The 16464-nt window shown below is 35.1% G+C and overlaps 1 protein-coding gene across 2 annotated transcripts in view; it reads right to left on the bottom strand.

Moving 5' to 3' along the window:
* Positions 1 to 16464, bottom strand: part of TRDN (triadin) — a 386702-nt gene that overhangs the window by 284736 nt on the left and 85502 nt on the right. For both annotated transcript variants that reach the window (XM_021088731.1, XM_021088725.1), the window contains exon 5: positions 5335 to 5394. In XM_021088731.1, coding sequence (XP_020944390.1) covers positions 5335 to 5394 — 60 coding nt within the window. The remainder of the gene's footprint in view (positions 1 to 5334; positions 5395 to 16464) is intronic.

The following is a 16464-nucleotide window of genomic DNA, read 5'->3' as shown; positions in this document are numbered from 1 at the left end:
GTTACAATATATAGAGAAGAAGAAAAAAAAAAAAAAAAAAAAGACTGCACAGTGCTTAAGAATCTTGAGATTGGGATATTACCCAGCATTATCAAAGAGGGCCTTAAATGCAATCCTTGTAATAGGGAAGCAGAGGAAGATTTGAGGAGGGAAGAAGAGAAAGCACTGCAACCTCAGAGACTGTAGTGATGTGTCCACAAACCCAGAAGTACAGAGGCCCTAGAAGCTGGAAGAACAAGGAAGAGATTTCTTCCCTAGGGTCTCTGAGGGACATTGGCCCTGCTGACACCTTGATGTTGGCTCAGTGAATGATTCTGGATTTTGGGTTTCTGGCCTCTAGAACTGTGATTTGATAAATTTCTGTTATTTTAAGACAGCATATTTTTCGTAATTTGTTACAGCAGCCACAGGAACCTAATACTTCCATGACAAGTTATTTGGCACTTCTACCTAAAGATAAATATTATCACATCTCATTTCTCAGTTTTGTTGAGTATAGAAACAGTGGAGAGGAGATTTTGAGATATTTATAGTTTATTAAGAATATGGTGCCTGCTACGCAGGTAAACTATCAGAATTATAACTGCATAAAACAACAGGTGAAATGATGGGGAGGGAACATAAATGGACATCTAGGAACTGGTATATAATTGGAACTACAAACAGGTCAGTGAAGTTGACCCACAGGTTGCCAGATCCTAGCCATGTGGTTTAGAGATAAATTCCAGATCCTTCAGCTGTGAGCAAATTCTGGTAGTAGAGACTTAGACATGATAGAACAAAAAAGAATAAAGAAAGTGGGATGTGGGGGATAGTGAGAAAGACACAAGTTCTTAAGTTAGAGAAAACTGAGGCTAAACATGAGACACTGAATAAGCCATTGAGCTGAGATAAATATCAGTATTCTCAATTTTAAATAGGATTATATCTACCATATTGGATTGTTTTCTATGAAAAATAGAGTAAAATATTTGGTACATAGAAATAAGCATATATAATATTAATTTCTTAAAAGGGGAAGCACAGATACAGGGGTGAAGTTGCAATAAAGGTAAGTGTTTTTTGGTGTTACAGAATCCCAAGATGACAGATCTTAAATTCTCTGACCTATTATCATACAGACAGCAAATAATACCAGACATGTATAGGGAAAGAAGTAATATATATAAGTAATATATATAAAAACCTGCAAGAATTGTCACTTCTAATCATAGTGATTAAGAGAATGAGTTAATTACTTGAAATTAGTGCTTAAAATTTGCCAACAATTTTTTAAAAAACTTTCAATATACCTTTTCTAATCACTTATCTCTGTAATAACTGCATTATTCCCATTTTACAAATAAGGAAATAGAGGCAATGAAAAATTAATTAACTTGTCAAGGACACATAGGCAGTTACTAGATTTGGATTCTAACCCAGATTGATGAATTCAAAGCCTAAGTAAATAGGAGAAAATGATAGTGACCTCCTTCTTTGTCAAAATCTTATACTGTACTCTTAGCTTTATTTATTGAATAAGCATGTCTCACTGTTTACTATGGGCCAGGGAAATGGTCTTTAACAATCGAGACTGGGACATTTTATTTATTATAAATTTCACCAGCCTCTATAATTCCTTACAATGGATACATGCTCTTTTTCTAAGATATTGATGCACGTAGTTGTTTATACCTATGAAGGATGCCCAGACTGTTGACTGCTGGAGGAGACGGAACAACATTCCTTATTATTTAAGATGTGGCTCTATATTCCACAATGGATGTCCATTCATCTGAAATACTCATGGCCTGTGGGCTCTAGACTGCCTTATTCATCTCCATCTGGACAATAATTAGTTCTTTTACGTTAAACAGGAGGACATTCTAAAATATTTGGCTTTCAAAATAAATGTATTCTACAAGATCATTTTGATCTTTAAAATCTTTGATTAGAAACCATCACCCTGGAATGGAATCCGCATTCTTCAAACTCACTTCTGCCAAAGTAAATTGCTCAGTGCCACAACTCCTAGTGTGGTAAAATCATTCCCTCTGCTCACCAGGGGCCACGTAGATCAGCAACAAGTTGGCAAAGGGCATTTTGATAATCTAGGAAAAGTTAAAGTATGTCTCTAAGTTTCTTCTATGCAAATGTAATGCTCCACTGTATTACTATATTAATTCAATAAAATGTCACAAGTATATACATTACTCTGATCATATTTCTAAAATAAATTACAGATTAATTCAAAGGTAACATTATCTAATATGTCAGAGCTTATACCTTAAATCTTAAAAAAATGCTCAGGAATTCCCATCGTGGTGCAGCGTAAACGAATCTGACTGGGAACCATGAGGTTGTGGGTTTGATCCCTGGCTTCATTCAGTGGGTTAAGGATCTGGCATTGTCGTGAGCTGTGGTGTAGGTCACAGATGCAGCTCGGATCTGGCATTGCTGTGGCTCTGGCGTAGGCCGGCAGCAACAGTCCAATTAGACTCCTAGCCTGGGAACCTCCATGTGCCGCAGGTGTGGCCCTAAAAGGACAAAAAGACCAAAAATAAATAAATAAATAATAAATAAAATAAAATAAGTGCTCATTATCAAGTTAGGCATTAAAGGGCTTGCTCTTCAGTTTCATAAAACTGTTGCATTTTTTTCTAACAAAACCATCAAACAAAATAAACAGAAAGACAAGTACAAATAAAAGTTTTCTTGGCCTCATGAATTAAAACCTCTTAGATAATATGCTTGACTGCAAAAAGTACCTAATTTTCTATGAAAAAGAGTTGGAACTGAAACTAATTCTTTGACACATTAAAAATGAATGAACATATTTATACGGATTATTTTGGAAATGTTTATTCTAAGGGATTAGATATTCTTTGACTTTCTGTATTTCAGTTGATGAGTCTAGATGTAGACTTCCAGGGCTTTCCCACTGACTTCAGAATCCTAAAAACTTCCAGGGTACCCAATGAATCCCTTGAAGGAGAAAAAAAATAGAAATAACAGGATATGACCTAGCTTCTATCATTACCAAAAATTTTTACCTCCTCCCAGAATACACCAGCTTCTGCATAATAGATCTGTTTAAACTCAGATATTTGCTGGCTTGTCTATAACCACTGCAGGCTACTATATATATATATAGTGTATCTTTTCTTGTAAGAGTTCAAAATGCTTTCATAACAATTTAAATTCCTAACTATCCATTGTATAACCGTAACTGATATGGAATGTGGCATACAGAAAACATGTATTTATCCAGGTCTATGAACAGTTACAAATCACATTTATTTTCACTAAACTACATGGAAATAATAAAGCGGCATTATTCTCTTCTACCTGGATGAGGAAACTAAGCAGTTAAATGAAATCTTTTGCTCATATTCATACACACACAAAACAACTGTGGAAAAAGAAACTCTCTCTGAAGCCCATTTCACCAGTGAACAGCTGAAACTCCATTTTCTCTTTCTTGAGAAGCATTCACTTTCTCAAAATATATTTGGTCTATGTGGGAGATACATTCAGGTACTAATCTCCAGTCCAGCCTTTGAGAAATTTATTTCAAACTTCAGCCAAATTCACTGTTTTAATTATGCAGAACTCACTAGTTCAATAAACCCACTCTACAGCCTACTGCTCAAAGTCTTTAACAGCAGGATTCTAATAGAGCCAGGTCCAAAATGCAAATAGTACCATCTGCATCACCACATCCACTCCAGCAGCACAGCTATTAAATTAGTAGCACAATCTGCAAGATAAAATGGCAGAGCCCCCAACTGTGTGGAACCAGTTGAGTTTTTGTTTAACCTCCAGCAGACAGAAACACATAACCAGTTCAGCCAGGGCTAGCTTAGTCAATCCATACCCAAGAGTTCCATCCAATTTCCCTGACCAAAGGAATTAAGAACCAAAAAGGGAAAGGGAACAGAAAGAAGACATTAATTCCCTAAGTACAAATATAAATAGGTTTCAATGGAGTAAACTTCATTGCCCTTGGTTGTATAAGGACTGGATGACCAATCTGGAACTAATTCAAACATTAGGATTATACGTAATATTTGCAGAATGATTTGAGCTCGTCACAAAAACAGAGGTTTATGAAGTATATTAAAAAAAGAAAACATGACATTTTAATGTAGATTCACATATTTATATAATTTCCAGTGAATCAGAACTTCTATTTTTTGAAACTGCTACTTGCAACTTTGATATTTACTGCAGTATTTTTGTATTAGTTCGGTTTTGATATAATGACTATTAGACAACATTAAATTTTACCCAGGAAAATTCTTTCATTTTCTGTCTATATCACACAAATACTGTAGTAATGAGATTTTTATTTCTGTCCTGGCTCACCCAGTATCATATGAGACTGACCATTGGGGAAACTTAGGCAAATAAGGCCCTTTGAATGTTTATGCTTCTTTTAAGTTTCCTTAAAGTCTTATGACAACATGAGCCACTCCTAGAAAAGTAATGCTTGTAAGATGAGCAAGATAATGATGACAATTATTAATATGCCTCTAATGTAAGATTTCAGATACTAGATTCAGCTAGTATATTGAAAAGGATATTAATCATCATGTTGTCACTTGATGGCACAAGCTTACCCCCTGAGGTTGTGTAAGCTCGCTCTAGGGCCATTGCAGTCTTCAGTGAGGAAGTATAATGACTGCACTTCTGTGCCAAAGACTTTAAAGGTACTGCGTGGCATGGAATAAAAAAAAATCAAGGTTAAAAAAACTGAATTCTGGAGTTCCCATCGTGGCACAGCAGAAACAAATTCAACTAGGAACTATGAGGTTGTGGGTTCAATCCCTGGCCTTGCTCATTGGGTTAAGGATCTGGCGTTGCTGTGAGCTGTGGTGTAGGTCACAGACGTGGCTCGAATCCAGCATCCAGTATTGCTGTGGCTGTGGCTGTGGCTGTGGTGTCAGCCGGCAGCAATAGCTCTGATTAGCCCCCTAGCCTGAGAATCTCCATATGCTGCGGGTGCACCCCTAAAAAGACAAAAGAAAAAAGAAAAAAAAAAACTGAACTCTGATATATTAACTTCTTAAAGCAGGAAAAATGTTTGCTAAGTCAAAAAAAATATGTTCATAGTACTATGTTAAGCAAAACCAGTTGTAAATAACTGAGATTGTCTTTCATTTTGAAGTTACTTTGATTCCAATAATTAAATAAAATTTATACCTGATGTTAACTGAGAAATAAATGTACTTATCTAAATATTATCAGAAATTAAAAGAACATTAAACATGAATACTTTCCTTTCTCCCATATAAATATGCAAAATATATATCCTAAATAAAAATAAGAATAAGCACAAAATTCAACACTTACCTTTAGTTTGTGTTTTCCTTTCAGGTTTTTCCTGCTTTTCAGTCTTTTCTTTATGTATTTCTACAGGAAAAAAACAGAATTTATTTTTAAAAACTCTTTTTGAACATGTGCAAAATATAAATCATAGATAGCTATTAACCTAAACTTTATAATTCTACCATGAAGTCTAAATCTTTGTATCCAACAAACTTATAGCTGTCTAAAAGGAAAGCATCTTTGTAACACATTGCTACATAAATCCCCCAATTATTGAAATAAGGAAAAAACTGGAGTTCCTCAAAATTAGAGTTATTTGAAAAAGCTTAAAAACTTACATCAAAGAGATATGTTGTCACCATTTTAAGGGCTAAAACTGATCACAAGTTATAATTATGTTTTATTTCAATCACTCTTAAGACAAATTAAGAATCCTTAGTAAAAATCCCATTTAGATTTAGGAAGATTTAGTTTTTCCATATTAAATTAAAAATATGTGAAATGAACTGTAACAACTCTCTGATAGGAAGTATATCTCAGAAGTATTGACTCTAAGCTATGTTTATAATCAGAATTTGGCATTGCATTTAACCAATAATTACTGCATGCAGACATGACACATTTCATATAATAAGTGAGTTGTTGCATTTTTCTAAATATCAAGTTTTAACAAATGCATTCAATTTTCTGCCAGTTTCAGTATACATATATTGCCAAGGCTTAGAAAATAAAGTTAATTCTGAATTTGTAGTTAATTTGGGCAGAAGTAAATTTGAGATTAGAGTTTACAAATATGATTACTACCTCTGAAAAGTGACTTAATCTTAAACACCATGGTTTTTCTTAGAAAAATGCTAATGAGTTTTACTTATTTATTTATCACAACTTTATTCCACAGATGGTCTGAGATGGTGCTAATTACTGTACACACTCTAAAGTTTCCGTTTGTAAATTTGAATTTGCATTATTATAATTTTTCCAGAAGTCTAAAATCAAGACCAGCTATAGGAAAATCCTAAAATATCTTCAAAAAGACATTTACTGACTTTCATTCACCAGTTAAAGAGATAATCACCACTGTGAAGATTTTCTTCCCTCATTTTCCCCATTAGTCAGTCATACTACTTACAAGGCCACTCCTCTACCCTTTTGCTATCCCTGACCTTGAAAATGGCAGTGGAGATACAAAAATTAGATATTCAATCATATTTCTAAAAAAAAAAAAACAAAAAACAACTTCAAGATAAGATTTCCATAGGGCATCAAAAAAATCCTTCTTCCAGATTCTCTAATTATATAATAATAATAATTATTACTCTTAATTACTATTATTTTACTCTCCTCCTTATGTCTCCTTAGCCAGAAATGCTAAGAAAAGATACCATGCTTTGGAGTATCTTTTCTTAGCATTTCTGGCTTTTGGATTGGGGAAATCATTATTTGGAGGTGAAATGGGGCTATTCTCTACATTATAGATATTTGGAAGCACACCTGGCCTCTCTACCTATCAGATGCTTTTAGGCCCATCACCAGTCATGAATATAAAAAATGTCTTTAGATATTGTCAAATGATCCCTACAGAGAACTTGTATCTTTAGAACCACTCTAAAGATACAAGAGAAACAGCCTAATCACTCTTTGTCACTGTCTAGAATTATATAGTCCAATACAGTGACCACTAGACATGTGTACATATTAAGAACTTGATATATGGTTAGTCCAAACTGCAATGTGCTATGAGTACATAATGGATGATAAAGACTTAATAAAGAATAAAAAGAATATAAAAAATCTCATTAATAACTTTTATATTATATATATATCAGAATTATATTATTTTGGACATGTTAAGTGTGATGATTTAATTTATGTGTCAACTTGGCTAGACTACTATCCCAAATCATTCAAATGAACACTAATCTAGAAGCTGCTGTGAAGGTATTTTATGGATGTAATTAAAATCCCTAGTTAATAAATAAGTTGACTTAAATAAGATGATTCTAGATCATCTGGGTAGGCTTGGGGTTTCCCAGGAAAGGAAAGAAGTTCTTTGTGAGGACTCCAGCTTTGATCCATGCCCGTGGACTCAAGCTTGCCCATGATCTTCACCTCCTGACTGCCTGTGCTCGGGTTGATTTGCTTAGCCAGCCCCCACAACCACAGAGGCCAATTTCTTGTAATAAATGTCTTAATATATAAATATACCTGCATCATTTCCTACTAGTTCTGCTTCTTTGGTTGAATTCTTACTGAGACATTGGGTTAAATAAAACATGTTATTAAAATTAATTTTATATTTTTTTTCACTTTTTAAAATTATTATTATTATTATTATTATTGTATTTTTGCCTTTTGAGGGCCGCTCCCGCGGCATATGGAGGTTCCCAGGCTAGGGGTCTAATTGGAGCTGTAGCCACCGGCCTATGCCAGAGCCACAGCAACGCAGGATCCGAGCCACGTCTGCAACCTACACCACAGCTCGTGGCAATGAAGGATCCTTAACCCACTGAGCAAGGCCAGGGATCGAACCTGCAACCTCATGGTTCCTAGTCAGATTCGTTAACCACTGAGCCACAATGGGAACTCCCCACTTTTTTTTTAATGTGGCTACTCAAAAATTTTAAAATGCCAGTGTGGCTCACATTAAATTACTTTGGACAGTACTGGTTTAGTCCTAAGGGTGGGCAAATGACCTTTTTAAATCCACAGGTCATCCACAGGGTTAAATCTTCTACAAGTGAATTAAAAAACAAACTCAAATTCTCCCCTGCCAATGCCATTCTGCTTCCTCCCTCCCATTTAAACCAAGAGAGGTTACAGAGAAGATTGGTGCCTTGTATAACTCAGTCTGATAAAGTAAGTAAAATGCCAAAGATTTAGAATAGTTTCTGCATGTGCTAAAGGAGTCATTTTTTTTTTTTTTTTTTTTTTTTTTTTTTTTGTCTTTTTGCTATTTCTTGGGCTGCTCCTGCGGCATATGGAGGTTCCCAGGCTAGGGGTCTAATCGGAGCTGTGGCCGCCAGCCTACGCCAGAGCCACAGCAACACGGAATCCGAGCCACGTCTGCAACCTACACCACAGCTCACGGCAACGCCAGATCGTTAACCCACTGAGCAAGGGCAGGGACGGAACCCGCACCCTCATGGTTCCTAGTCGGATTCATTAACCACTGCGCCACGACGGGAACTCCTAAAGGAGTCATTTTTAAGAGACAATTTCTTATTCCAAATATGCATTATTTTGAATAGAGAAATGGGATGAAATTTTCTAAATTAAAAATTTATATAAAATGTTACTTCCATTGGAATATGAAAAGGCCTTAAATCTGTCATTTAGACAAATAGTACTCCTTATAAGGGGTGTGCATGTGTGTGTGTGTGTGTGTGTGCACATGCACGCACGCACACTTGTATTCCACAGATATCTGTTGTTGGCTACTCAGAGGAATAAAAGATTCTAGAACTCACACAGAAGGATCAGATGTGAGTCTGAGTCATATGCAGGATTGGGTAATAAAGGCCAAACCGCCTCAGTAATCCTGTTGGAACCTCCTAGTCTAATTTAACTGGGGAAATACACTGTTTACACAGGGCAGTTGTTTGTGGAACTAGACAGTGCATGTTGGTTCATAGTGGGGCTTTCTGCAAGATAGGTAAAAGCTTGCATAACAGAGAATAGAAGAAATAACAGTACCAGAAGCAATCTTGGTTCCGCTTAGCCCTAGATCTTCTGTACTCGGCTGGATCCAAGGGGAATGAGTTCTAGATGATGAAACTGAGCAGGATCCTTTGGGTATCCTGGGCACACAAGCCTTTCTTTGCCTGCCATTTCTTGTTTTTAGGAAGTGGGCCTCATCTGGCTTCCATAACCTTCCCTGAATTCTAAGGGGCAGGTTCAGACAGTTGCTGATCAGGGAAGGGAGGGGATGCAAAGACAAGGGAGGAACAGTTAAGAAGCAATAGTACAGCCTTGGGGCAGTATCCTGGTTCCCTCTCAAGAGATACACATAATGATGTAGGTATCTAAGAGAAAAGTTATATTCCTTGTACTTCTTTTAGAAATGAATACTTTAAAATTGAACCCTGGCTGAGAGCCCTTCCTTGTCCTTGTCCCTGGCTTAACTGCATCCTAAAAACAATCCCCCATAAACTAAAGATTAGGGGGACCCTGAGCACAATTACCTGTGGGTTAATTAGCACATGATTTTTTTTCAGGAATTTTTCTAGTTTTTTCTGATCTTGGGTCAATATGCCTGTTTCAAAAGTACTGTTACCCTAGGCAATAACCCAGAAGACCACCATCATGACACCAATCTCAATGACTAAATAGTTCCCCCAAATAAAGAAGAATGTCTATTTGTTCTCAACCCTGATTCTTATCCAGAAACATGTTTTTCTCCTTTTTACCATAAAACTCTCTGCGAGTCTTTCCCGAGGGCACAGCCTTTAAAGCATTAGCCTGCTATGCCTCCTTTGCCTGGCAAAGCAATAAAAGCTGTTTTTTCTCCTTCATCCCAAACTCTGTCTTCTCTGCATTTCCATTTGGCACCTGTGGACAGAGGGCACCAGTTTACAATTATAACCAGAATTGGAAAGTAATCTTAACGTGGAAGGTTAGGTCCTGGCATGTTGGATACACTTCATAAATTTTACTTAAGCAAAAATAAAAATAAATGAAAGTAAGAATTAGACTAAAAAATACAGTATATTTTAGAGTGTTTATTCTTTACAGTAAATGGAGTAGATACAATCCTGTTCTGCAACTCACACCATAACTAAACCAAAATCAGATCAGCTTGCCTAATACACGGCAAAGCCAACATACTGACACTTGGTTAAAAAAATCAATTAATTGATTAATTTTTTAAAAAAAGACAGCATTGATGGCAGGACACCAATCAAATAAAAGCGGCAGCTCATACTCAAAAGACTTGAACTCCCTGATGGCTACATTAGGAGTGAGGGTTGCAGGGTGCACAATCAGCCATCTCTAAACTTTCTCCTAATTGGTTAGGGGTGAGGTAACCAGGTGATGTTTTGGGAATGTTAATCATCAACCTCTGGCTCCAAACAATCTGGAGTCTATATGCTTGTGGTAAGCCTGTAGTCACCATTCTCTTGGGGGGGGGGGGTATCTTAGTTTCTGTAAAACAATTGAAATATAGATATCGGATTGTTATTATCTCCCTTGAGGAGGAACTAGGACTCTGTTTTATCACTGAACTATTGTTTAAACTATTGTTATTTTTCTTGCTTCACTGCTTTACCTTTGTTTCTGCATTCTCTCACTTCCCTAAGGAGTAACTGCCTAAATCTGCTCTTTGGAATTCAGGGAAGGCCTTGGAGACTAAAACTTTTCTTCTACAAACAAGAAACAGGGAACACAGCAGGGGTTTTATACCCAGGAAGTCCTCACAGCGTTCTGTTCAATTTCACAAACTCAAAGATAAAGCTTCAACTTTTTATTTTCCTGATTTTGCACTTCAGCTTTACATTAACTAAGCCAGTCCCACTGCTCTGGGCAGATCCACTCAGATTTCTCGTAAGTGGGAGTCACAGATTTACACACAGACACAATATCTACAGCTCACAATGAAATATAATGACTTACATAGACATTATTTTGCAGGAATATATTTTTTAACTGATGATCACCCAGAGACTGTTAGTATTTCTACACAAGTAAGTGTAGACAAGCACTTGTAAATGCATACAAGCATACGTTTCCTTGCTTATAAAAGACAAAAGAAATTTATTTCTGATGATTCTGAAGGGGAGCAGACTCCCAAAATATGTCTCTTTGGCATAAGGATTATTTTTGAGCTAAAGGCAATCAAAGCCCAGCAGACTGAGGAAAAGCTCTTTACCTTCTCCTCAACTGCTTAAATTTACTTTGGAATAGGGCCTGCACCAACAGGAGGGCTATTACAGAGATACCAAGAAACTAATCTGCATAACAGGACAATCTTTGTTTTCCAAACATCTACTCTCCCTTCCTGTGAATGGCCTTCCTTTCTATTGTATCCTAAGACCCCCTATACCTTTCCTTAGCTGAGAATGTTATATGCCTCAATTACTTGGCTACCCTTTGGGTCTCATTTTTCTGGGGCTCCTGTATGGATGAAATTTGCTTGTTTTTTCTCCTGTTAATGTCTTATATCAATTTAATTATTGGATCAGCCAAAGAACCTGGAAGAGAAGAAGGAAAAATTTTGGCCTCTACCATACAAACTTAAGGATAAATTTAATGTCTTTCTGCATGTTTTATTGCAACATTACATTTTCTTTGGGGATTGTACTATATCACTAGTGTCACTGTCTGTGACTATCAGATGTCTAAAGAAACCAATATAGCCTCTACACAGTGTGCTTGTTCTGTCTCCTTACATTTAAGCCAGGAAATGATGACCATTCAGGATTCTGCCCAAATGAGTAACAGCATGCTACCAATTTAGACTTCAGAAGGATATTTTTCTCATAAGCAGATGATGCCTAATTTCTTACTCTCAATTGTTCTTGCCAACTAAGAACCATTTGTATAAAAATGGGAATTTAATTTTAAAAGATTCAAGTCAGTAAAGTAGAAATTTATTGCCCTGTGGTTTTCAGCAAGCTTCAAAGAAAAATAAAACTTCTTATATTAAAACTAGCTTCTAGTTATTTAATAATTTCTATAGACAGGTGAATGCCTCTACTTTATGCAACATAACAAAATGTATAGTAGCATAAGATTTCATTTAACCTCTTGACACTTCTTAAGAACAGCTCACTTTAACTTGAACCAATTCTGTATACAAAGGACAAAGAAGAATGTCAAAGCGGTCATTATTTACCTCCAAATGTATGCACTTTGCAATCAGGTTAGAGTCCCATGTCCCAGAGAACATGGTAAGTCTCAGCATCAGATTCTAGTTGGGATAATAAGCCATTTTGGTAACAGTAAACCTCAAAGATTGTTTTGTGGCTTAGAAGGCCCAGAGGTCAAAGTACCTCAATTCAGGTGTGTCTACAGGTCTGTAAAGGTCAAGCTTCAATATGAATTTTGATAATTGGAGAAGGGAAAATAAATGGAGAAAGAGTGACTGTCATCTCATATGAAGGGTATCCCTTTGTTTTACTAAGTCATTGGTAACCTTACCTAATCTGATCCAGTTCTCCACTAGTGTTTACTGTGTCAGTAATAAGAGGGGCACTCCAGAGAAGGGCACAGAAGATGGGAAGTGTATTCCAGCTTCTTTCACTAGTCCTGATTTTCCCTTACCACTTTTCTCACTATGTGTTGGGAAGTATGAGTGAATGTAGAAAGTGGAGAAGAGTAGAAGTCTCCTTTTAGATTCTTATTGTTATTCACCTCCCATTCTAAAATCAAATGTTTTACCATGCTAGACTTTAAATGCACTTAGAAATTTCCTTTATTAAAGGAACGCAAAGAATTTAAACTCAGCCTTCAAGCTTTATAATTCAATGGCAATAACAAAAATATATACCCTTCTAAGTCAGGCTGTTTTTCTAAAGTCCAATGCCAAATAAACAACTGGGTCAGAGCTGAATGTCTCTGAAGAGGTATTAGTCTCAACACCAGACTTGTGACGTGCTGGGAAACAAGAGAAGCAGATATAATGATTTATTATGTTGATAAGAAAAAATAAAAATTAGTATTATGTATTCATTATTTCTAGATTGCGATGGTCAATAAACAATTATTTGCATAACTCATATAAAAGATGGCATAAATCCATAGTATTCTAATGTATTTAAAAATGCATTTTGTTGTATGTGTGACTGGGTCACTTTGCTGTATAGCACAAATTGGCACAACATTGTAAAATCAACTACATTTTAAAAGGGAGGGAACTATAGAACACTGTATGGAAAATTTTTTTAAAAAGCAAAAAAATTGCATTTTTTTAGGAAAATCTAAACACATATAAGCTATTAAAAGATCTACACTGTAAAAAAAAAAAGAAAAAAGATCTATACTGTAAACCAGCTATAATGGAAAAAATAAAAATCATTATGAATGAAAAAAAATAAAAAAAATAAAATGTTGTCATTGTTGGTATGTATTAAAATGTAGCTTAGTGTTTGAGATAGTCTGAATCAATCTGTTCCATTCAAATCTAATTCTCATACTTACTAAGTGTGTGAACTTAATTTCCTCATCTGTAAAAGGAGGTTAATAATAGTAGTACCCACTACACAGATTTACATGAGGATTTAAGTAAGTTAAAATGTAAAGGATAGAGTCCTGTTGTAGCTCATCAGTAATGAACCCGACTAGTATCCATGAGGATGTGGGTTTGATCCCTTGCCTCGCTCAGTGGGTTAAGGATCTGGCATTGAGGTGAGCTGTGGTGTGGATTGCAGACACGGGTGGGACCCCATGTTGCTATGGCTGTGGTGATACAGATCACAAAGCTGTAGCTCTGACCTGAGAACATCCATATGCCGCAGGAGCGGCCCTAAAACAAAACAAAAAAGCATAAACAAAAAATATGAAGAACTTAGGAGTTCCTATTGTGGCACAGCGGAAATGAATCAGACTAGTATCCATGAGGATGTAGGTTCGATCCCTGGCCTCACTCATTGGGTTGGGGATCCGGTGTTGCCATGAGATGGGGTATAGATCACAGACCGGTTCGGATCTGGCATTGCTGTGGCTGTGGTGTAGACTGGCAGCTGTAGCTCCGATTCAACCCCTGGCCTGGGAACTTCCATATGCCACAGGTGTGACCCTATAAAAGCAAAAAAAAAAAAAAAAAAAGTGAAGTAAAGGACTTAGAGTAGTATCTGATATAAATAAGCATCATATAAGTATTGGCTATTATTATTATTACTTGTATCCTTCACTAAATTCTAGATTTAATGAGAGCAACAACTATATCTATTAAAATTTTAATAATTGACATAAGCTTGGTAAATATATACTAAGTTTAAAAATAAATGTTTAAGCATGATTATAAGCTATAAACTCCTGCACAAAAAGTTGTGGTGGATAATATCCTATCTGTTCTTTATGATACATGCTCAAATGATTTAAATACTAAGTATGGTTTAAAATTTTGAGACAGTAAAATGTTGCCTTTCTAACCCTTTTACTTTCTACTAGAACTTCTGAAGAAAGTTGAAGAATTTTACTATTTGTGGAAATTTTTAAATGTTTGTGAAAGGTACTGTAAACTGCAACACTTGTACAAAAGGTAGGGTTTTTTGTTTGTTTATAGGAGCTTTATTCATAATTGCCAAACCTGAAAGCAATCAAGGTATCCTTCAGTAGGTAAAAGAAAAAAATATGCTGTGGTACCTCCAGGCAATGGAATATTATTCAGCAATAAAAAGAAATGCATGACCATCAAGCCATGAAAAGACATAGAGGAAACTTAGAAGCATACAACCAGTATATTTTAAAAGGATTTTCTTCCCATAGTGATCAACATAGGTGTCAATAAGTTAGGGTTTTTTTTAAAAAAAATTATTATTTTTCTGGAATATTGCAAAGTTAAATTATAATCAAATTAAAGACGTTGAGCATATTTTTAATACTTTGCCTTAAATTATCCATAGATGTTTATATAAAGTATATCAACTATGAACTGACATATATAATTGACAATTTTACCTATAATAAAATGTCCACAAATATGTTCATTTCAACAGAAAAAAATTCAGACAGAATTTAAAACAAAAGAAGGAGTTCAAAATTCCTATCCTTTTTTCTGCATGTTAGGCACTATTACAGTTCAAATTTTCTTATTTATGATTATGGTATTTCAGTAACAATTTGTGTTCATTTTGTCTAGCAACACTACTTTATATGTTTATGGTATTTTAATATATAGAATAATGATATTTTTGTTGTATATGTGTCAGACATCTGAGAGGACAAGTATAAATTTTAGTGATCCTTCTGGTGCCTCAAATTTGAACTTCTGGGTATTATGGGGACTTTTCTGCTTCTTATCAGGAACATGCAGCACACAATAGATAAAATCATCTAAAACTTCTCCAAATTAGAAGTGAAAATTTGTTTTATTAGCTTGGAACTCCCTCTTCATCTTCAGGCCTGTTTAATTCTATCAAAATGTATTCACCTAAGCTCCATGTCTCCTAGAGTGCTGGTGTTAATCATAGATGGTTAACCAATTTCCCATGACTCACTGAGCTCAGCTTCCACATGCATCCTGAGAAAAAAGGCCACAGGTACAAAAAACAAATGGGAAGGCTGATTACAGGAACAACCAATGAGGACAAAATTAGTGAAATCAGATTGTGCTAAGTGAGTCCTAAGAATGAGCCTATTGCAGTAAAGTCTTTCTGAATGTTTTTTTATATTACATTATATTACATGTATTTTACTTATAATAAACTGTTTTTATCTATTTATAATCACAAAATAGCTTATTGTTGAGGAGTTCATAATTTTGTTTAAGTCTTACACGGTTGGTTTAAGGCATACAATTTTTCTCTATTTATATGACGTGCTTTTAATAAATTAAAAATATTATCAAGATTTTAAGATGACAGACTCAAAAATTAAAAGGATAATCACTATCACCAAGGCAACCATCTTGATTCTTTTAAATGACAACGTTGTTTATTAAAATTATTATGCAGGTTGTGCATTTCAAAGAATGCCTTTTATCATTGTTTTCTCAATATATCCCCCAAGTGCTAGACAATATAAACTTTCTTACAGTTTTTCTCATTTTAATATTAAAAATTCAAATTATTTATTAATTTGAACATAGACTCTCTATTAGTAAGATTTTGCCGATTATTAGGACACAAAAGCTTAGTGATGATAAAAAAACTGAGCAAATTGAATTAACTACTTAGTGTCTAATTAAGGAGTGCTAAGGGAAAATATTTTATTGGACTTTCAATGTTTTAGATAAATATACCAAATGATATGTAAGTATTTGTATTTTCTATGATTCTCATAGTTTCTCTAGTACATTGATAAACAAAAATTTTGAGGCAAGTGAACTACTGACCATTAACAAAGACTAAAGAAGAATATTTTCTCCTCTTCAATACATCTAGTGTTTTTGAATAAGTGATCATACATTCCAGAAATAGTTATAGACAAATGTTGAGGACAGTTTCCTTCAGGGATGTTGAAATCCATATTTTGGACCTTTTATGTTTGATTACT

Source organism: Sus scrofa, chromosome 1 (assembly GCF_000003025.6).
Source record: "Sus scrofa isolate TJ Tabasco breed Duroc chromosome 1, Sscrofa11.1, whole genome shotgun sequence".
Classification (NCBI taxonomy): Eukaryota; Metazoa; Chordata; class Mammalia; order Artiodactyla; family Suidae; genus Sus; species Sus scrofa.
Note: the sequence above shows the minus strand (reverse complement) of the source record. Positions and strands in the feature narration are given on the sequence as shown.